At 41.6% G+C, this 23,315-nt stretch overlaps 1 protein-coding gene across 4 annotated transcripts; it reads right to left on the bottom strand.

Moving 5' to 3' along the window:
• Positions 1-12: 12 nt before the first annotated feature.
• Positions 13-22,686, bottom strand: SFT2D1 (SFT2 domain containing 1). Of its 4 annotated transcripts, XM_039568688.1 has the most exons (10): positions 22,526-22,613; positions 19,466-19,572; positions 17,842-17,864; positions 16,488-16,574; positions 14,626-14,708; positions 11,145-11,226; positions 8,712-8,747; positions 7,899-7,957; positions 6,527-6,556; positions 13-4,310 (listed from the first exon to the last, which is right to left on the bottom strand). In XM_039568688.1, exon 10 carries the CDS (start codon positions 1,348-1,350, stop codon positions 388-390), a length of 963 nt encoding a protein of 320 aa, XP_039424622.1. In that variant the 5' UTR covers positions 1,351-4,310; positions 6,527-6,556; positions 7,899-7,957; positions 8,712-8,747; positions 11,145-11,226; positions 14,626-14,708; positions 16,488-16,574; positions 17,842-17,864; positions 19,466-19,572; positions 22,526-22,613; the 3' UTR covers positions 13-387. The 4 variants fall into 4 exon arrangements, with proteins under 4 accessions (XP_039424622.1, XP_039424621.1, XP_039424623.1 ...); XM_039568687.1 differs by lacking the exon at positions 19,466-19,572 and having other exon boundaries at positions 22,526-22,683; XM_039568689.1 differs by lacking the exons at positions 17,842-17,864; positions 19,466-19,572 and having other exon boundaries at positions 3,596-4,310; positions 22,526-22,686.
• Positions 22,687-23,315: the final 629 nt, after the last annotated feature.

The following is a 23,315-nucleotide window of genomic DNA, read 5'->3' on the forward strand; positions in this document are numbered from 1 at the left end:
AGGCGCAAAGGCTACCGCAACACAAGAGTCCTTTATTCAAATAAATAAAAATGAACTTTTATATACAAATATACAAAACCATTACGCACATTCTATAAAGTAGTCAGAAATCTTTAGAAAAACCGCGAGGGTGGAGGCAGGACGCCCACAGCCGGTGCCCTCCCTCCCAGCACCCGGGCACCGGCGGGCGGAGGCCGACGCCGCTCCTTTGTCCCTCGCCCCGGCGGCGGCGGCGGCGCCCCGAGGATCGGCTCCGGGCCAGGGGCTCCGCTGCTCTGGCGCCGACAACAGCACACGGAACACGACATCGCGGATGGCGGCCCCACCTCCCCCCGGTCCGACAGCTCCTCTAGCCCCCGCCGTGCCGCTCCCCGGTCCTGGCGGGGCTCAGAGGGTGCCCAAGTGCGGCAGCGTCTCCAGCCGTTCGGGGTGGTCGCGGCCGGCCGCGCTCTCCACGCCGCGCAGCCACTCGGTGCATTTCCGCACCAGACCCTCGTCCGCCGCGGCCCCCGCCTCCTCCTCCTCGTACTCCTCGTCATCGTAGCGGTGCCGGTCGTTGAGCAGCGAAACCTTCAGCAGAGCGCGCAGGTCGCCGCGCCGGGCCGGGGCGGCTCTGCCGGCGGGGGAGGGGGCGGGCTGCCCCCGCTGCCGCTCCAGGCTGCGGCGCTGCAGCACCCGGATGGCCTCCGGGGGCAGGCTCAGCGAGAAGCGCCCCGCCGCCTCCCCCGGCGCCCCGCCGAGGCTCTCGCAGGAGCGGCTGCCCGCCCCCGGCGCCCCCGGGCGCCCCCGCGGCTGCGGCGGGGTGGGCTGGGGCCGCGCCGCCCGCTCGGCCGGCGGTCTCCGCGGCGGCGGCCGCTGCAGGGACGAGCAAGGCCAGGAGCTGGAGAGGGGGCCCGGCCGCTCCGGGGGCGCCCCCCGCGCCTTCCTCGCCCCCTTCTCCTCTGCGGGCCGAGGCGCTGCCTTCTTGGGGGCCGAGGCGGTCGCCGGCGGCTTCTTGGGCTGTGCCCGGGCGGCAGCGGGGGAAGAGGAGGCGGCCGGCAGGATGGCTGGCAGGAGGGGCGGCAGGGTGGCGGGGCGCCCGGGAGTTCCCTCCGGCTCGTCGCTGCGCGCCCAGGGAGGCGCGGAGCGCGCTCCGGGCAGGGCGGCGCTTCTCCCCGCGGGCGGGCAGGGCCCCGCGGCGCGCCGGGGCTGCAGCCCCATGGCGAGAGGCGGACGAGCAGCCCCAGCCGCCGGCGCGGAATGCGAGCTCGCTCCGCGCCGACAGCCGCCGATTTTCTCTCTCGCTAACCCGTCCCCCTTCCCGCCCTTCGCCCGCCCCGGGAACACCCTTCCCCAGCGCGGGGTGGGCATGCGGGCGGGGACGGGGGTCGTGCCGGGACGGCCGCCCTCCCGAATGAGCCGCACTGGTCGGGCGCGATGCAGCGCTACTCCGGCGCCTTTTCCCGGTCCTCTCCCGCCCAGCCCAAAGCAGAGCCGAAGTAAAGACGGATATGGCGGGGCTTACGCCCCGAGGGCAAACAGGCTCTAAATTCATTTCGAAGTCTTCAAGCGTCCAAGCGTGAAAAGGCAGTATTTTAAAATTGTGTTAAATTCTCTTGCCATCTTAAAAACATGAATGATACCTTGAGCTCCTTGATTCCTTGAAATATCGTGAATAAGGGCAGGCAGACAGGACAAGAGACAGACACAGTCAGACCTAGGGCCGACTCAGACTTTGTGGACAAGCGGTGCCTGGCTTGGTAATGAAGAGCATTATCCAGAGATCTTTCTAGACTCAATGCCTTCTGTGACAGAGGTAAAAGCACATCCCCCGTTGGGTTTTTGTTTGGGTTTTTTGTTTTATTTTGGGGGGTTTGTGTTTTGTTTGTTTGGGGTTTAGTTTTTTGTGATGTACGACGCAACAATTTCCTACCTTTTCAAGTACCCTAGCCAACAACAGAGGTTTGGAGAGGTTTCATAGAGCAGTAATAAGTAAACATATATTTCCAATGGATCCAAGATTATTACCACCACTCCAAAATTTAGTCTTAGAAGCCACAGCATAGAATTCCTGCAGCATTTACTTCAAAGTACTGTTTTAACTAGGATACCAAAACTTTATCAAAAGATGGGTAGCATGTATGCAATCCACAGGGTCTGAGATTTTCACACCTATCGTTCCACACTACCATAATGGGTATTACTACTGTACTGTGAAGATTCCCCAGCTGTGAGCTCTTGGAATACTGAGACACAGTAAACAAAGACAGGATGTGAAGGAACAAAAGATACAGACAAAACAACACAAGACTGTGTGCTCTGTATCGATGGAGGAAGTAAATCCTTAAATGTTCAGGAGAGAAAAAAAACAAATAAGAAGGCACATGGTCTGGCATAACAGACTAAAGTGCATATAAAAGCATACCAGTACATGGAACTTTTGGCTCTTCAACCCATTCTCTCCTGGTGACCTAAGTGTTAACAGATGATTGGTAACTTCATCATTTACCATAGTGGATAAATAAATTAAAAAATTTTGAATAACCAATGCCATTCTAATTAAAGACTACAGTGAAGGTGATTGCGTACCACCAGATGGGCAAAACCAGCTCTGGAGCAAACGAAGGCCTGGCCCTGAAGCACCAGTGGTATGGGATCTCCCCACGATCAGCTGAGATCAGCAACAGCAAATACGGAAGGGGCAGTCACTTTCAGGACAACATCCACCACCGCCTAAGCACATCCTACTTCATCTTCAAAGCAAGCTGAAAACTAAAAGGAACTAAAATTTCACCCAAGGGTGCCCCAGCACTCAAGGGCTGTGGGCAGAGCTGGAACAGCCGTCACTACATCCCACAGCATTAGTGAGCCCAAGAGCCTGCTGTGGGGCCAGGACTACCTGGCCCCCTATGACCAGGAGGGACAATGCCTCCCTGGCAATTTATTGTTACTAATTAGTTAAAAGGTGTGGCTTAGTTGGAAGTCTAGCTGTAAAATAATGCAATCACCCTGTACACAGCTTCCTCAAAAGTGGTTGCTATGTTTTGCAACATACACTGAGATTGAACAGGAACATACTGTACCTCAATTTGTCTCTTTAGCCTGAACCCTGAATACTAAAAAGACTGGGGTTTTCCCCTTCCTGACACTGCAGATCACGTCTCTCAAAGCCATTCCTTCTTCTATATTTGTGGATTAACAGAAAAAAAAATCCAAACCAACTCAGTTTTGAACATACATAATTAAGCACATCCATCCTGTGCAAAAAAAAACCCCTCCTGCAATATAATATCAACCATCAAACATTAAAGATTTAACTTTGCTCCAGAATAACTGGATAGTTCTTAGTTGAAAAAATTAGAAATGAGAACCTCTTACTGAAGCCAGACAAAGCGTTAGAGTACTTCACTTCAATCTATTACCAGAGTAAGTCAGAATGAACAGTTTTTCTAAATACTAAAAACAAAGAACCTTTAAAGTCACTTCTGCAAATCTATGCAGCAAATTTGGATATAGTAATATACATATCCCCCTTTTTAGGCTTTCATATTTATTCAAGTGTAATGCTGAAATTTTCAGCTCTCTATAGCCGATTCCTAAATAAAAATGTATTAGGCACTTTTAAAATGAATTTATTTCAAAAGTCTCATTTATACATTAGCCATAAGTTCTTTTAGTAAAAAGTATTTAGGTATGAAAGTTTTTTTTTTTTTTAAATCATTTAAAATACAACTTTTTAATAAAATCCAACAGGTTTTAAACATACCTTTCACATTCTCATTAAGTTCTTTCCATAAGGCACATGTATAGGCATTTCAAAGGAGCAGTTAATTACAACTTTCCAAATCTTTACAACGTTTATAAAACGCTCTCTTTGGAAAAGCATACAATGGATAACATACAAACATCAATGGCACATTGCAAATTTTAGACAGAACTATAAATGAAATCTTTATGCATACCCAGACCTTGGTGACTTACCTCCACTGGGGAATAAACCGTTACTGGATACAAAGTAGTGTTACGACTACTCTGCATAAAGTATTTAAATGTACTTTTTTGTTAAAAAAAAAAAAAAGCCTGGAAGTTCCAGGGTAAACACAAATAATTCTTGAAATTTATGTTAAAATCTGTTTCTAGTAAAAACTATTTAATCTCCCAAGTGCAAAAGGCAAGGAAAATACTAAATTGCTACTGGGTATTTCAGAAGTGGAAAAGTAGAGTTCTCTGAGCAAAATTTACAGAGGAAAAAAGTTGCCTTTTAAAGCGGATAGTGGTTCCGGGTTTTAATTTACCCTAGACAGGATGAGAAGCATTTAATCACAGCATCCCTTTAAAAAAGAAAAAAAGGAAAAAAAAAGTCAGTGAGGATATTTGTTATTTTGTTTCTATGCATCTAAACCATTAACTATTTACAATTATAAACATGGCAGAAACTAAAGACAGATAGCAATAGTTTATCACATGCAGGATCTGTGTGTGAGTGGCTCTACCAAACCAGCTAAAGCCCAGGCTCCAGCCCGGTCTGTACCGAGGTTCTTCCAGGCTGTTTGCATTGCAGCCCATGCTGAAATGCAGACACAGTGCTGGGAACTGCTCTGCAGCACGTGGGAGGCTGAGCAAAGGGCAGAGCCCGACTGCGCAAGGGCTGCCCAGCAAGGGCACAGCTGAGGAGCGCCCAATCCACAGCAAGGCACAGCTGCCAGGACTCCAAGCCACATCGGAGTTGGATAAAGCACAGGCTGAAGGGTTAAAGTGTGCACTGACAGTGCAGGATGGAGAGAGATGATTCAGCCCTAAGGTTTGGAAGATCTGGAGGGTTCTTTTTTTTCAATCAACAATAAACTGTTTTCTGTTCTCTGATTGTTACACTCAGATCACTCACTTTAGTCTCCTTTATTTTAACTTTTCCCAGAAAAGTAACAACTTACTAAGGAGTGGAATTTGTATTCTGTTGCTAGTCAGTTTCAAAAAAAGAAGAAACATACTATCATCACTCCTTAAAGTCACTAAGCTGTATGCATTTTGGTTTTGTTGCATTTGTTGTTGTTTTCATTTGGGTCTGGTTTGGTGGGGCTTTTTGTTGCCACGCCAACTGGAGAGCTACCATTAACTAAAGAAAACAAACAGAAACCAACAACCTCCACCCCAATAAACCCACGAACAAGTAAATTGTTCTGAAGAGCAAACCATGAATGGAGTTAAACCAAGGAGTGGTAATTTTTTGAAATCAAGAGAAATGCATACTTCAAACAATGACATAATACTATTCTCTGGCACTCAGCACGGTTTAAATCACTGTTCCCATAAGAAAGGCAGCCTATACAACATATTTATGATACCACTCCACATAAGCAAATAACTCAGTAATCCCTAAAGAAATCACAGTGTTACCAAAACCAGTCTATATAAAATTCAGTTCTTTGGCTCTTAAAATCTAATAGATAGATAAACCCAAAGAAATTAACTGGTGCATATAACCTCATGTTTTTCTCCCCAGAACTTAGAAGTACTGTTGGTAGGGAAGAAAATGTCAGAGAGACCAGAAGCTCAATGTGCTTTCTCTACAGAGCAGACCATTAAAATAAAAGAGAAAAAAAAAGGAATGAACCTACTGAGACTGTCTCCTGGCCACAAGAATTCAGAATACTACTTTTGACTGGGTCAGCTTGAGTTGTCAGAAATAGCAAAATGACGGTTTGAAGCCTGAGTTCAGTTCTTTGATTCACTGTAATTATCAACTACTATCTTTGAAAAAAATCCTTCCTAGATGAAATCTGAAGCTTTAAAAAAACACAGTACAGGTGTTTTGGCAATGCTACAGGAAAATACCAGCTGAAACAGGTAGACATTACTTTGAATTCTTTTTCCCCACACTTCTACTACAGAAAACCTCACTATATTGAAGTGCTTAATTCTTTCAAAAAAAAAAAAAAAAAAAAAAAAAAAAAAAAACACTTCTGGAAAGACCAAACAGCATTTTACATGAATCACAGAAAAAACAGATTCTTACATTTGATTACTTGCATGTGTTTTCACTATGTGTTTGGTCTGCTTTCATTCGCTTTTTGTACACACAAGAATGAAAGGGAAGAGAGAAGCTTGCCAGAATGAAAATAAAGACAAAGCATTGCTTTTGCCCCTTCTAAAAATGATGGAGGAATTCGGAAATAGGAACAGAAGCTGCCACTATGTTGTTTGTTTGCTTTTAATTAGGACCTCAGATCCATAAGCTACCTTTAATTTTAGTTACAGAAAAGTCACTATTGCATCACTATATTGCTAAATCATTGAAGAATTTAAACAAAACTTTGATATATTTCCAGTGATGGAAACTAGAGAAAAATTTATTACACAGAATTACTATGTATTGTACTTCTATTTAAAGCTTATATTAAGCATGACTTTTAAGTTCAGCTATGCCATTTTCTAAAAATTAAAAGAAAGGGAGGATGTTATATTTTTCCAGACACATAAAGTATTTCCCCTCCCGCCAGCATAAAGGTAGCTGACTTTTGTTAAGATGGAAATTATTATGCAGACTCACCTTGCAAAAGGAATATAAGACAGACTATACCTGAAAAAAAGAGGAAAAAAAGTATATTTGCAGAGCGTTCAAGTCTCTCCTAGAACCAAATTATTTCACTTTAGCCCAGCATTAATAAAAGCAATCTGTTGTAACAAAATTTTAAACAAGGTTACCTATTCAATTTAATGCTTATCTGAGAAAAGATGACATGTTTGGACAAGAACTAAACATATTGACAAGGACTTGGTAGTTTACTTTTTCCTTGTTTGGTTGGGTTTTCTTCTCTTTTTTTTATGTAGTTCATAACTTCTATTGCACATGAACTTAAAAAAAAAAACCCTGACTTAATATTGCCAAATCCAAAAGGAACAGAGATTTATTTTTCCAGTTTAAAAGACAATCTAAATTACTACGCAAACATACATCTAATCATATTATATATGTAACTAAATACAGATACATGCTATAGTTTAAATAATATTCCACAATTCTGACACTCAGACAGCTGACAAATCTATTATTTTCTGAAAACTGCTTCTCACAAGCCTCCAGGCAGTGTTCTGTTCTCATGCCCAGCCTGATCAAACCCTAGGACTCTTTAACAAATGTGAACTGTCTGCTGCAAACACGTGCAGCACAGTCTGAGCTAGCGGTCTTCCCTCTATCTAGCACCATGCCCAGCAGTCCCTGTCCTAAACAAATAGTTCCTTGTCCTCAGACCCACGTGCAGTATAGACTGTGTATTCAGGGCAAGGTCAAACAAGAACTGTGGTCACCTTGGGTTGCCTGAGAGCTAGCACCAAGTAATTCACCTGAGACAAGGACACAAAGCGTGTATCTCTGAGGAGAAAGCAGTAACTTCCAGAACTTCTGCCAGGCTTGCAAGCATTCACCTGACTGCACCCACACACTGCCAAACCCAGCCCCTGAGCACACTCATGGTCATCACAGTACCTGCTGCACTAAATTCACCCTCTCACATCCACCCACTCTTTACCCAGTGCCACTGTATATTCCCAGGGCAGGACGTACCCTAGGAAAATGTTTTTTAGTTTCTTTCACTTCAAAAATGAAAAATTAGTTAGAATTCAAAAAAGAGGAGATTATACTGTTACTTTCACAACACAGAAAAAGCATGAAAATTTTTTTGCATATATATTCCTTTCGTATGGCTTCAGATAAGTTCACACATTGCAGAATATACTTCAAATTACCATTTTTGCAAGACGATTGAATATAGATTTTGCTGGAGTTACACAACCTAGCTGAGAAAAACAGATTGAGGCTAGCATTTGGGCACACTTATATGTGAATCATATATATATAGGTTTATAATCATGCGGGTGTAGGGGCAGAGAGAAGAAATTAAAAGGAATTTTAAGAATCTTACCAGGTCATTGCCAAGAACTGCAATATGCAGAATAACATCGCCAAACCTTTTTTGTTCCACTAAGTAAAAATAAAGCAAATACTGCAAGTTAGTTCATTTTGCACCACCCCAGTCTATACTGTAAACAATTGGCACAGTCTGTTCAATCAAAAATTGAGTTAACTGACATTGCCTACATTTCCTTCTCTGAATTTGTTATTTCTTTCCCAACAACTCTCCATTAATTTTATCCATCACTCCATTAGCATCATGCTATGAAAACCTTTTCTAGCTTTGAAAACACCTAACAACACCAGTGTTAACACTCACTCACATCACTGTACTTCTGCAAATATGGAAGTTCATTCCAGTGACATAATTACTTCTACAGAATGTAACTACAGACAGTTTTCAACCAAGATGCTTGAAGATACTTCTGGGTTTTTTCCGTTGTCTTAACCAGCTTAATACTCTGTATCCATGGCTTCTAAAGATGACTACACACTCTCTGATATTTTCTGACAAAAGTATGCACCACTGAAACAGTATTTTAACTTGCTTTTCTTTAGTTTTTATTCTAGAGGTCTGCAGACTGAACCTGATGCTCTAGATTTTGCATACTCATCTACATCACATGCAGGTGGAAGGATGCACTTGCTTTACAGCCAGCAGGCTCATCGCTCCACCTAAGCTCAACCACAGCCAACAACAAAATCACCACACACAACGAGCTCACCTTTCCTCCACAACTGAACTGTATCTTAAAGCTACAATACAATTAATGTACTAATGAAGTTAGATTGCTTTTTAGAGGAGAAAAGTACTCTCACTTACCCAGAATACAGCACACAGAGTCAATATTAGGCAAAGCTGGGGTGAGGAGAGAAAAAAAAAAGGATGAATACTACAAATAAACAACAAAGCAAGTACAGTAACTGATTCCATGTTTTCGGTGGGCAATCAGCATTTGAAAATTAACTTATGAAACAAGCAGAGCCAAAGGCTGTTGTACAGTGACTATATGATGAACTCCATGTAAAGTGGTGTATTCACGGCCAGAAGGGCTGAGACAAGTCTTAGAAGAAAGACAAGTCAGGAGTTGACCTCAGGAATCAGAAGGAGTATAGCCTGGTGTGTGCACCCTTATGTGTTGGTTCTGTTAAGAGGTGGGCTTAGATGACAAAGCTTTATTGAAAGGAATCAAATAGTCTGGTAACTGCTACTCTCTTATTCCACTACATACTATCATTTTAACCTAGTATTTGTAACACCTGTCTCTCACAAGAAATATGTGTGCACCGCTAGGAACAACCCCTTATTAAAAACAACCATTCTCAATTACTGTATCTGGCAAATACAGGCTATGCCTCATCTGCCAGTGCTTTTTCATCTTCTGACAGTAATGAAGAGTCTGCTACGGAGCAGCTGCCTCAGGTACAATGAAAAAGCTCACAGGAAGCTTTGTTCAAAGTGCTTTAACACTTTGGATGGAACATTACTAAGATATGGTTTACTATGCCAAATAATCACACCATTTTGCAAGCTTAACCATCAGTTAGAACTTTTCCACTAAATCTTATCTGGCTTCCTCCATTTGTCATTACACATAGTAGAAAACAGAACAAAACTACAAGTTAATTTTCGCTTGAAAAAAAATTTGTTGGTGTTTTATTGAAAGGAATAAAAATAACAGACTCTTTGGAAATTTTCCAAACACGTTTGTGACTCCTCAACTGCCTACAATTCTAGTTTTGTGTTATGATGGGGATTAAAACAGCCAAATTCATCCAAAGTTTTCAAAACTTTTAATTTTCCAGTTCTTCTCTGTTTTACTGAAATTTCCATACTAAAAGCCTTAGCTCTCATCCAATGTTCGTGTTCACCATTAGATGAAACCTTTCATTCTCTCTTTTCCCAACTTTGTTGGTAGCCTGGTCTGCACAGGTAGGTCTGTGATGTTTGCCCTGCTCTGTTCTCTTTCCATTTCCCTGATGTGTCTTGTTTTTACAGCCTTCAAAGCGAGTTCTTTTCTTTGTCACCATGTCTGAGCATGGTGGATGACAGGATCATCAGAGCAAAATGATTTTTGTGCCTGCTGTTTTAAGTGTCTGGCTTAGGCTCTCAGTTTCACTGGAAAAAGCCCACAGCTGTAAATTGTTGGAGAATTCATGCTCAGCAAATACAGACTCTATGAGAACTGGAGATATTCTTGCACAATTTTAATTCAGGCCTACAAAACATTAACTTCCTGGGACTTGTAACTTGGTATGAGTTGTAAATAATGACAGAACAACAAAAAAACCACCACTAAAACAACACAAAACAAACCTCTTGAACAAAACTTGGAGTCTAAGCAATGACCAAGTGACTTCCCCAAAAGATATGGGCAAATGTAAGCTTCTTAAACAAGATTATAACTTTTTTTTTTAATGTGGGTGTGTGAGAGGAAGAACATACAACCCCCATATGACAGCCATCCAGAAGAATTTATGAAGACATTCTTACCCACTAATCGACTAGAAAAACAAATTATATGATAGGGAGAATAGGAAAGCCAACTACACTTCAAAATTAAAAGTTGAAACAAATCAGTAGGAACAAGAGAGAAAAGCATAAAACAGAGAAGGAGCAAGGGGACAAAGTTATTTTAACTACCTAATATAGACCTTTGGGATAGGAATTCTGATATTGGAGAGAAGGTTTTTTTCCATCCTCCTGGAAGAAATAATGATGGTCATGGAAGTAAAGGAGCCAGGGATGTCACAATGGAGCATCTCAAAGCCGAACATGTGGCCTCCCAGACTTTGGGGAAATAAATTAATTTTCTTCATTGCTTTGAAGATTCTGAACCACTGACCTTTACAGACCAAGCTGCAGCCAACAAACAACTGTCAAGCTACAATTAGTGACCACTGACTTTTCACAGTAGCTAAAAAATCTCTCACCTTGTTCTTCAAGAAAATATTTTAGAAAATAAATTAAAAATAATTAACCTGGTATTAGCATTTACTAAGAAATATTTAGTAAAGAACATTTTGCTCCAAATGATTAATTTAAAAATCATAAACAACAAAAACACACATATTCATAGAAAGGAGGTAGATGCTCTTTGTGACATACAAAGCTAAACAATTTGATGGTCATTTCTCAACAGAATGAAGAGGTAGACTGAGAAGTAACCTCCCTTTAGAAAAGCATTAAATTTAGCTTTGAGGCTAATGGAAAATACATTTTTTTAATAAAAGGAAACAAAACCAGTATATTTACCAACATCACAATTGTAGCTACTAATCGTTTTGGATCAAACATTGCTTTCAGTTGCTTCAGCGGTCCCATCAGGAAACATGTACTAATAGGAGAAAAAAACCAAAACAAATTGTAAATCACTTTCAAATAACTCTTTCTAAAAGACAGTAGGTAATTAACCAGTTTTCCAACAGATAGATGACTACAAAGACTTTAAAAAAAGATATTTCAGTGCTTAGCAACAGAGATTCACTAGAACAGAAGGTGAAATACTCCATGAATTTAGCCCTGGAAACAGTTTATGAGTCACCCTTGGTCACGAAATTCTTTCCAAAATATTACCATAGTAAAAAAAAGTAACAGGCAAATACAAGAACACTTATATTGGTTGAGATAAGAGAGGATAGAGAGTGTGACAAGGATATACTTAAGAAATAACAGAAGAGCATAGAAGCAAATCAGTTTTCATGAACTCTTTCATTGAATAAGAAGAAAAACATTTCCACTAATAATCTGTTTGATGGTGCTGAATGCCATTTATAAATAAAGACAATTAAGGAAGCAGTGCAGTTACAGTTAAATTTAAATCATATTAAGAGACACGAAATGGGAGGAGATTAAACAATGACTATAAGTAGCTCTACATGAATTTAGAGATGGGTGGGTAGTTAAAGATGTTTTGACTGTTATTTTAAGATGGCAAGCACCAAAATACATAGAAAAAAAAAGATGAGAAAACTCAACTGCAGAAGTAAATGAGATCATATCCAAGGTTTGAGGAAAGATAATGGGAGCAAATATAGTGGTTAGAGCTTTTTACATTACCAAAACAAAACATTCTGCTCTAAGTATAGCAGAGGGTTATCAAGTTGAAGTCTAGTGAATTTTTTGTTGAAGCTGTTATTTATAACAACTGACTTGCCAAAATAATGTCAAGATTACAAAGACCAACCTGCTGTAGAAAATTCTTGTTTCCCAATAGATTTTTTTTTACTCGGGCAGAATGCAAGTAGCTACAATCAAGATTACAGGGAAGCTCTACCTCTTTTAGTCAAACTCAGTAAGCAAAAAGGCAGGAAAAAGTTCAGTAGTTTGTATTAATCTTCCTACTTTTTTCTACTCTTAACTACAGTAGCAGTTAAGTAGTTAACTTGAAGGGAGAATGAAACCATCAGCACCACCACACGCTGTACCTTCTCATGCAAAGAAATGCCATCTGAACTAAGATTTCACAACCTCAGGAGTAATTCTCTGGCTCAAATATTTGAGATGAGTCTCTTCCTTGTCATTCTGCTTTGTAGAAAACACAACAATTTAATGAGTTAAAATGCCTGTAATCTTGTGGTAGTCTGAATGCTTTACTACAGAGCAGAAAACCTAGTTTAACTCCTTTTCTAGTCATTCAGTTTTATATGAAATGAAGCAGGGAACAGTTTGATAGAGTTTCCTCCTGAAACCAATAATAAGCCTCCTAAGATAGAAGAAATATGGGAATCCACATTCCAAGCAGTAAATAGAGCTCTATCTTCCACATCCAAATGTTCTCGTACCAGCAACTTTGCAAATGTATCTCCTTCATTTTTTTTAATCTTATGTAGACAAACCCCAAATGTCCATATTAAATGGAAAAAAGTTTTCACAATTCGATAGGAAAAGTTTTGAATTAACTGCAATCCAAACTAAATTCTTCTCAGTATTTTTTCATCTTGTCTGCTGGGCCATAAAATTAAATTAAGACAAAAAAAAAGGGGCTGTGAAGAACTAGGAGAAAATATCAGTTAGCTAGTAGAAGAATACAGATGAAGAAAATATGGTGGTAAAAAGCAGTTAAGTTTAGGCCACAGGAAATAAGCAGAAAAAATACAGAAAGCAAAATGCATTGTTTGTAATCTGATTGGCATTGAGAAGACCGACACCACAAGAGTTTCTCCAGAGATGAGAAGAGATTCCATAGGGAGCAGAAAGAAAGGCTGGGAAAAAATTCTAGACACCCTCCAGTTAAACAGAATAATTCTTTTAGACACACCACATTCTGTAGGAGATACACTCATCATCCCTGAGGATAATCAAGTAAGTACCATTGTTTTCATGTGCACGGTTAGAAAATGACAGTAAAAACAAGCTAGAGGGGACTGAACAGGCTAGTAAGAGTTTGCATCTTTGGTTTAAATACAGACTTGCAAGTGAGCCTAGAAAAGTTTAAATCTGCTTGTCAATTTGGGACTTCATTGTCATCTCCTACTGTTCTTAGAACACACTTGCCTGTTGTTTATATCTCAAAGGACTACTGAAGGAAAAAGGGGCCTCTTTTCTCTTCTAATCTTAGCTGGAGTCCAGACTAAAGTTTTCTAGCATTCTCCTAAAAGAAATACTAGTCTGTAAAAACTTTCCTCTTAACTCAATTAGACTCGATTAGTAGTAAGTTTCTAAAATGCTCATTTAATTTTAAGAAGTGAAAACACACTCAAAGTACCAGGTAAAAACAACACAACCAAAAAACCTTACTCCAAACCAACAACAAAGAATAAAGAGTAAGATAAGGGAGAGAAAGGCAAACACTTAGCCTTGCCTATCTCCACTATCAACTTTTTGTCTTGTTTTAGTATGAGATGGAATAGTTCTACAACTGAGACTCAATGTCAGTATAGAAATTATTGTCTCCTAACAAATTTGTTGAGGAAAAGCAGTACACTTTCATGTTTCTCTAACGCTTACGTCACATTACCTGAGTTTCAACAGATTAACAACACTTTGACTCAAGAATTAAGTCACTTGAGTGAAGTCATAGAGTCCATGAAAGTCAAGACCACACTCCGTGGGGTTTGAGTCCCATGACCATGCCTCAACTACTCTAAGATGATAAGAGGAGGACAAACAGAAACTGAAAATACCTTATGGACATTAAGTTGTTTCTTATGCGTCTTTCAAACTGTGAAAGGAAAGTTTTCAATTTTAAGAGGCCCTCTTCTGCAAATTATTTCAGGACTGTTATGTGAAACACTTCAAAGAACCAAACAGAGAGTTTAAAAACACACTACGAACCAATTTTAGATTCTGCCTTCAGCCTTACAGTCAAAACAAGGATTTCCTGAACGTTTCCTTTTTGAAAGAGTTTTCTTGGAAACAGGATGATCTCTCTGTTAAAAACAAAAAGCTCCTTCCAGTAACAAGGAATCCACACAGTGGGCAGACTACCAGTTTGCTCCTGAAGCTGAAGTACTTACATACCTGGCAGAAGGATTTAGCTGTAAAAAGTAAAAAACATTCAGCTAGCAATTTGTTACTCATACTTTAGATAGCAGTTGTGATGTGTCCGCAAAGAGGCGTGTAAGATAACTGATATACAACAAAACTGTAAAACAAACAAGTTTTTGTTATTAGCATTTCAATATGAAACAATGTTGTTTATATGCGACATAGACAGCACTCTAAAATAAAAGCAAATGGAAATGTAGCTGAAAAGGAGGGTACTTTTCTAATAACAATAACTAAGAAATCATACCTGGCTAGTGCAGCAATATTTCCCAGGGTGTAGAACACTGCAAAAAGTTTGATCCCCTTTGGGAGCCATAGCAATGCTGTTCCCTATAAAAGACAGGTTATTGGTATGTTTGCAATCAGTTAAGTCAATTTATTTAGATTTTTATAGTCTATAAATACAACTCATACTGCAAAGAGCATCATTCTGACATATACTAGCAGAGCACACTGCTCTCAGAGTTGCAGCTGTCACTACCCAGAACACTTCTATTGCCACCTGCTGGCAGACAATGTGTTGGTTTACTGTAGTTCCAGATATTTTTACAACTAGGCAATGTTTGTTTACTGTTCATATTCTATTCACAACACTTTTGCTTTTGTTACAATGCCTCACTGTACATCCTACACCTCTGCACACAAGATAAAATGTCATAAAGCTGCACTAATATTCACCATCTCCTTTCTCCTCCAATCAACCATTTGGACTTGCAGTCTAAATACACACTGAGGCTGAACAGAAACATTTCAGAACTCTTACTTCCAGATATCTCTTCCCTCCGCTAAACTTAAAAAAATCCAAAGCCTTCTGCTGATCACAGCTACCTATGATGATCAGGGAGAAAAGGAATCATAGCATGGTTTGGACTGGAAGGGACCTCAAAGATCACCTAGATCCAACCGCCACTGCCATGGGCAGGGGCACCTCCCACTAGACCAGGCGGCTCACAGCCCCATTCAGCCTGGCTTTGAACATTACCAGGGATGGGGCATCCACAACTTCTCTGGACAACCTGTTCTACTGCCTCACAATAAAGAATTTCTTCCATATATCTAACTTAAATTTTCCTGTTTTCAATTTGTACCCGTTATCCCTTGTCCTATCACTACGGCTCCTGATGAAGAGCCCCTTCCGGGCTTCCCTGTAGGTCTCCTTTAGATACTGGAAGGCTGCTATGAGGTCTCCATACAACCTTCTGTTCTACAGGCTGTACAGACCCAACATTCTCAGCCTGTCAGAGCCTAAATAGAGCCTCAACTAGAAGCAAAACAAACTGTGATCTGCACACTGTCCTGAAAAAACCCAACCAAACAAAAAAGCAACTGCATTCTACTCAATTGCAATTTCAGTGGAAATCTGTGGTAAAAGGAAAAGAGGAAGAAAGACAGAGGGAGGACAGGAAGGGGAGAGATAAGGGGGAGGAAGGAAAAGAGGGAGGACTTCCCCCATGTTTTTTCACCTTCTTCTGGGAATTTCCATGCAGCTGAAAAACTGCTTTCTAGTGCAAGTTACCTGTGCCTGATTTTGACAGACCCAAGCAATTAAGAGATCTCAACTCTTAACTGCAGGCTGGAGACTCCTCCCAGCCCCTAAAGTTCAGGAATGAACAAATGATTTGCTGACTGTAAAACCAGCAGGAGTGCAGCAGGTTTTTCAAGTGTCAACACACAACCACAGTCATCACCTTGATTTGTTGAGTGTGACATGCTACACATGTGGTTTCTTCAGCTTTTAAAAACCTTTCAAGCTTCCCCCCTCTTTTATCCCTTTATTAGAGAGAATAAAAGTAAAATGGGTACACACCTCTTTCCTAATACACAAATTACAAAAAATAGGGTATATTTTGTCAGTGTTCAAGCCTTTTAGTAAGAAAATGTATTATGCTACAATAAAAATGCTCTCTTCTGTAGTTGGAAGAAAAATAGCCAAAATCATAATTTAGAGATCAACAGCCAATTATACATTTAATGTCCACTTAAATAAATGCATACAAAATTTAGAATACAGGATAAAGCAAACACAGAATCACATAGAAAGTAGGAATATGAATGAGGTTCAGCTGTAGAACAGTAATAAAGCACAAGGAAAAAAATAACTTTACTTACAAGAAAAGAACACAAAATGCCAGCAACAAAGCATATGCCAAACCATCTGACTCGAGTACCAAAGCTGAGTGTTGAGGCATCAAGGACCTTAATAGGAAGAGAGGAAAAAGAGGCATTACAAACCCAGTTTTGAACAATCTAAAGAACGTTTTTTTTCTTTACCACCAAACTCCTGAATTTCAAACAAAATAATTTTTTAGCTGGAAATAATTATTTTACCTTGCTTAAGAGTCGCTTGTGTATTAATTCTTTCATATTACAAAATTATATTATCAATTTGGAACACGTGGAAACATATTTACAAACAAAGAAAAAAGACAAAATCCATAAAGGCATATCCTGGCATGCAAGCAATTGCTGCTTCACTTTCAAACAGATTTTCTTATTACCACACAATTGAAAATAATCAGAATTGTACCAAATCAAAAGAATGAGTGGACCTCCTAGCAATCTGCAGAGGAATTAATCTATTTGTGCAACACCGTAGGTTCCTATAGACATTACCACCTTTTCCTGTTACTAAGAGGATCCCTTGTACATATTAATGCCAGTATCCACTGCAAGCATTACAACTGCAATTACTGCTCCTTACAGGGTGAGGGTGTAGGCAGATCAACACAGCTTGTCTCACCAGACTAGGATAACTTGCTGAAAGGGAATATTTCACTTCCTGCTTCTCCAGAGTGACTCCAGAACATAATGAGCTGAGCTACCTGACACAACTCATGACAAGAGAACAGAATTAGTGTTCCTTCTATTCTGATGACCTTGCTAAGGAGCCAAGCCAGCTCTGCAAGCTGTCAGAAAAGCAGCAGGGGTGATGTAAGGAAAGAGGCAGGGCCATGTATCTGGCAGAAAGGCTCCTTTCAGCAGAAGTGATTTGTTAGATGTCCTCAGCTCATCTCCACCCATGCTGTAAGAACAATGAATTTCAGTTTACTCCCGGTCACTACAATTAAATGTACTTTCTATTCTAAACCGGCCTATTAAGTGAAGTGTTGCTTCAGCTTACATAAAATTACTTTAAAAACCAACTTTCCTATTTGTTTAGATGTCACAGGCAAATTTGCTCTCTTGTTATCGAGTCAACAGGTATTTTAATCAAGTCTTATTAACCAAATATACATGATAGGCCTTTCCCAGCCAATGAATATGGTATTTCTTCTTATCTCTTGAGAAAATTCTCTTTCAGGCAGTGGTCAATGAACCAAGGAAATCTGTTACTGCTTAGAACAATTTCACATCTCTACAAATGAAGAAACTATATCTAGTTTAATAAAAAAGTGCTGCACGCATGCTCACATACAGGTGCTGTGATGACAGAACTTCTCAAAGCTCAGAAGATGCAGCTTACCTTGTTAGGTCCGACACTTTATCCTTATGTATGCATTAAAGAAACAGACAAAAACAGTAACTGAACAATGGCTAAGTATTTTAAATCATATTTGACATAGTCCTGAATGCCTGCGCATTTAAGAGTAGGAATAGCTGGTAGGACACAGCTGAAGATACCCATTTCAATCATGCCTTTAGTTACACCTATTCATGCAACTAATCATAAGCATGCAAACACAAAAAGAGTAAAAATTCTTTCCATCCATGTTCAGAAATGAAGTGTAGATAGGCCATACTATCAGTAAACCCAACACACACATTTCAGATTGCCTAGAAAACAGGGAAAGGATGAAGACCAATAATTTATTCAGGTGCATCAGGCTCATTGCTGCCACTTACTGCTCTTCTAATCTTAATATTTGACAGTGCTCCTGAAGTGACTACCAGGACATTTCATTCTTCAAATAAATTTGAAAATAGCTTTATCTTCATTTAAATCCCTAACAGTTAAGAGGTGAAAAAATAAAAACAAACCAAAAAAAAAAAAAACAGCACAAGAACTAAGAGAACCACACAAAGGCTTGGAGCAAAAAAATGCCACAAACCCCAAAAAGTTAGATACATTTTATGGATTTAACTCTTAAAAACTTTGATTGACAATATATCCACATGAACTACAGGAAGAAAATGAAGGCTCATCCTCCAACCATTCCAGGTGATGTCACCATTCATATTGTCAAGCTGAACCTATTTAATGCAATGTTTGAAATCCAAAAACTGGGGATCTGGTAATGCATTTTCTTAGTCCCTGATACCTAAGGGGACTGAGGGAGACCTTATTGCAGTCTACAGCTTCCTTATGAGGGGAAGCAGAGGGGAAGACACTGATCCCTTCTCTGTGGTGACCAGAGTCAGGACCCGAGGGAACAGCAGAAACTGTTACAGGAGGTTTAGGCTGGATATCAGGAAAAGGTTCTTCACCCAGAGGGCGGCTGGGCACTGGAACAGGCTCCCCAGGGCAGTGGTCACAGCACCAGCCTGAGAGAGCTCAAGAAGCATTTGGACAATGCTCTCAGGCACATGGTGTGGCTCTTAGGGATGGTGCTGTGCCTCTTGGGGATGGTGCTGGGCAGGGCCAGGAACCGGACTCGATGGTCCTTGTGGGTCCCTTCCTATCTACAACTTACACCTTTTGGGTTTCATGGAATCAATGGGACTCATTACCTTTCCAAGACGCCTGTTTCAACCCTGCGGTGAAGCACCTTGCTGCAAAAGTTGAGTTACAGATACACAGTTCAACTGAGTAAACCACAGCTTGTGCTAAAATGCCAGGCTCACTCCAGAAGCTGAAGACCTGACACCGCACATATCCTGCCACACGTGCTGCAGGCAGTAATTCCTATACTAGGGGCCATGAGACATCCTGAAGTAACAACTTAGGTTCTTAGGGACTATGAACCCTAAAAAAAAGTACATCTAAACTACCCTTGCAAAAAAAGCAGGAAACAACGTAAAGGTGATAAAGATTTTTTTGTGCGATTTTTTTTTTTGCTAATCCCAGATTTCAGACAAAAAGAGTTGGCATTGCAGTCTATGATATTTGCATTAGCAAAAGCTTTTATTTAGGAGACTGAAAAAATTACCAGGCATGTTCCACATCTGTAGTTCATGTGGAGGACTACACAGTAGTGGTGGCAAGGGAGTTCCTGCAAAACATACCCTTCTTCCTATATGGTTTATCAGCTTGTTTCTAACAAGAAAAAGAAAAATTAAACTGAAATCAACAAAAGGAAATCCTTAGTTTTTTAGTGCTAAACTTTAATGCCAAATTCCTGGGCAAGAAGCAAAGCTTTTTATTCACAGGATATTTCAAGCAAATACTATATAAAATAAGTGACTGGAATCTGGAAGGGGGACTTTCTGAAACATAAGGAACAGTCTTGCAATAGTCTGATACACAAGTTGGAAGTGCCAGTAACAGCATCATTGCTGAACAGTTTGCAATGGACACACAACAAACAATATGAATGATAATCCACAAGGCTGCTTTTGATGAAAAATATTTCTTGTAGCTCTGAACATTCACCTAGGCTCCCCCCGCATATTAATGATCTTATAACAGCTTTCCATGTAGGCAAACAGAGAAACATAACCACTTTGTTTTACTATTCTAGAAGCTAACAATTACACCTTTTCTCAATGCTAAATATGCAAGTAATGGAGAAAATTCAAAGAGACACTGAGTAAATTTGCAGAATTGAGTTTCTAAGCCACAAAGAAAAAAATATTTATAGAGATATATTTTCATCTTTCCCTAACAGGCCTCCTTATTTGTATTTCTATCAGCACTTGAGAGTAAAATATAGGAAATGTAATATACTATAAATACCTGGTCTCTTCCTCTTTGTTGAAATCTTGTCGAGTGTTTAAGCAGCTGTCAGCTGTCACACGGACTGATTTTATATTAGTTTTGGTGTTGATAAAACTAAACAGCATAAGGCTGCCCTGAAAACATCATAACACTGCTACACTTACTATTTATTATTGATCTTTTTGGTAATGAATTCCTTTAATTTTTTTATATATATATTTAGAATAATGGATCTAATTGCAGCAAGAAACAACAGCTGAAGAGTTTAGAAAGTACAAAAAGACTTCACTGAATCATCACAGAGTTATTTCATTATAGACTTGTCTTCTACTTAGCAGGAATGACTACTGACTTCATGATAATGGTTCTGCAAAAAATCAAGGGATAGAATACAGATATATCTATGGACTTGAACCATATGATGGCTATTACACAACTATCAGATACTCCAAAGAGAGGAGCATTGTTTTCAACCAAACACATGACTTGTCTCCAGAGAGATCATTAAAACCGCTCAAGATTTTACACAGACAGTGCATACCCTCACATGTTCTTTCACAGCCCTACCTCTTACCAAGTGTTCCTCTCTGCATGGGTGCACAGACTTTTTTGCTCTAATGCACACACTTTAAAAATAGTCAGCACCACTCAGCTCCAGCTTTAGTGAACGTCACGTATGAATTTCCTCTCTAAAAAAGAGGCTTGATTTCCACGGTTCTACAAACACATTGCTACCTTGAGAGAAAAATACAGCTGAAAAATTGCCTGACCTAAACACTGGACTTTTTTCTTAAGTCAAGGGGTATTTATTTATTTATTTTAAAGAGCTCTCTGGTTCATCTCAGCATGAAGCTACTTTGCACTGCACCAAAGACACATTTATAAGTCTTCTTCTATCAGGTACTGGATAGGTTTTAAGTATAGGCAGATTTTTCTTATTTAAAGTCTTTTCTGGCTATAACGGTATCATTACATGCAATAGTGAAATCATATATAGTTTAATTACTGACATTTAACAAATTAGCACATTCTTAGCTATCTCCTCAGGAAATACACCTCAAATATAAAAGCATTAACTATGTAGGCATTTATCTACTGATTGCCACCTTAAAACAACTATCACATGTGCCTCACATGAAATGTGCCTGGTGATGGCAGAATAATTCTCTTGGAACTGAACTGAGATTAGCAGAAATGTAAGTATTTCCTTGATAATCCTGAGAACACCAGGTGAAGCATACCTCCAAAATGCTGGCAGCCAGTTCTGGTGTGAAAGGGCATGGATTCTACACTGCTTCCAGAATCAGTGGACACAATTTAGCTGCTTTGCTGTGGCAGAGAAGCCAAACTCATGAACCTTGAAGACCAACAGCAACTCAGTGCAAAACTAAGTGATGCGTATCAGCAGCAAGCTGCTAGAACTAATATTATGCCAGCTGTGCTCAGGCTGTGCTGATTCACCAAGGTTTGTGAGCTGCAGCTCAGATCCCAGCTACGTTCCAACCTCCTCCACCACGCTCCAGCACCCTCTAAGTAGCGAGCAGTATCAAGATATTCCTTGATGTACGGCACTTTGACCTGCAGTCACATGAATTGAGAGGGAGCAGAGGGAATGAATGGTTCTTTGTAAGCATGCGCAGCTTTATTTCAACCTAGAGATTAATTCTCAGGAATGCATGGTCTTCAAACACAGTAAAAACGAAACAAAAAAAACCCCCTGACGATGAGGAAGATAGTGGGAACGAAACAGAAAAATTAAGCCACACTTAAGGAGTAAGGGGCAAAAAGTAACTTCAGCAGAATATACATAAAACGTCTAAAGAAAACCCTTGCTTTTGCAAATTTAAGGGCATAGCGGAATGGAGAAGCAATTTACACTGAATCGCAGAATCAGTAGGGTTGGAAGGGAGCAGTGTGTTATGAGGTCCGAATTCCCTGCCTAAGCACAAGAAAACTTCGCAGAAACCAACGGACCCCAAGTCACCAACACAGCCAAAAGCTTCACACACCAGGAATTCGCCAAAACCCATCCTCCGGGCAGGGCCTGCTGCCCACAACCCTCGTCCCACGGCGCACGCCGCAAACTTTGCTCCCTCCTTCGCCTGCCCATCTCTGCCCCGGTCGGGCAGGCACCAGGAAGCGGGGTGTGCGTGTGCGCAGGCCGGGGACGAAGGAAGGCAGGGTGGGGAACACGGCAGCGCCCGAGCCACGGACACCGGGATGGGGATGGGGTTGGGGACGGGGCCGGCGCGGGGAGGCTCCAGCGCCGCTCGACCCCCGCGAGCCCCGCGCCGGGGAGGGGGAGGGAGAGCGGGCTCCCGCCGAGCCGTACCTGCGCCGTCAGTCCCTGCTCCTCGTCGTCCTGCCCGGCCAGCACCCGCCGCAGCTTCTCCATGCCGGCCCTCCCTGCGCAGGGCCGCGCCGGGGGTCGGGATGGGGCGGGACGGGGCCGCGCTCCACCGCGGGCCGCCGGCCCAACCGGGAAGTGACGCGCGCCCCGAGGCGGTGGCGGGGCCGCGCCTGCGCACTCCGGGCCGCTCCGCAGCATCCCCCTGGGACGGCGCTGGCCCCGCCGCCCAGCCGAGTGCGCGGGTGGGGCGAGGGGGCCCCGGTGTAGCCCTCACTGGAGGCACCGGGGAGGAAGAATGGCCTTTTCAGCCTGACCCCAGCTTCATCGTCGCCCGCAGAATCATCCTTCGCACAGCAGCGTGATTCTCATGAGCGCGTTGAACACAGAACACAGCACCGTGGGTGCGCAGGGCTCCGGTAAAACCGCATTAGGACACGCTGGGGCACCTCGTGTTCAGGTGGAAATTCCTGAGCATCAGTTTCTGCCCATCGCCTCTGGTCCTATTGCTTGGCACCACCGAGCAGAGCCTGGCTCTTCAACTGATGCACAGGAAGTCCCACCTGGATACTAGGAAGAAGTTCTTTACTATGCAGTTGACCTAGCACTGGAAGATTGGCCCGAGAGGTTGTGTAGTTTCCCTCACTGAAGGTCTTCAAGAACCATCTGGATGCAATCCTGTGCCGTGTGCTCTAGGATGACCCTGGAGCACAGCGTGGTTCCGAGCAGCCGGCGGTGTCCAGCTTGGCCTGGCTGTTCCACGGGCCCGGTGCAG

This window comes from Corvus cornix, chromosome 3 (genome assembly GCF_000738735.6).
Source record: "Corvus cornix cornix isolate S_Up_H32 chromosome 3, ASM73873v5, whole genome shotgun sequence".
NCBI lineage: Eukaryota > Metazoa > Chordata > Aves > Passeriformes > Corvidae > Corvus > Corvus cornix.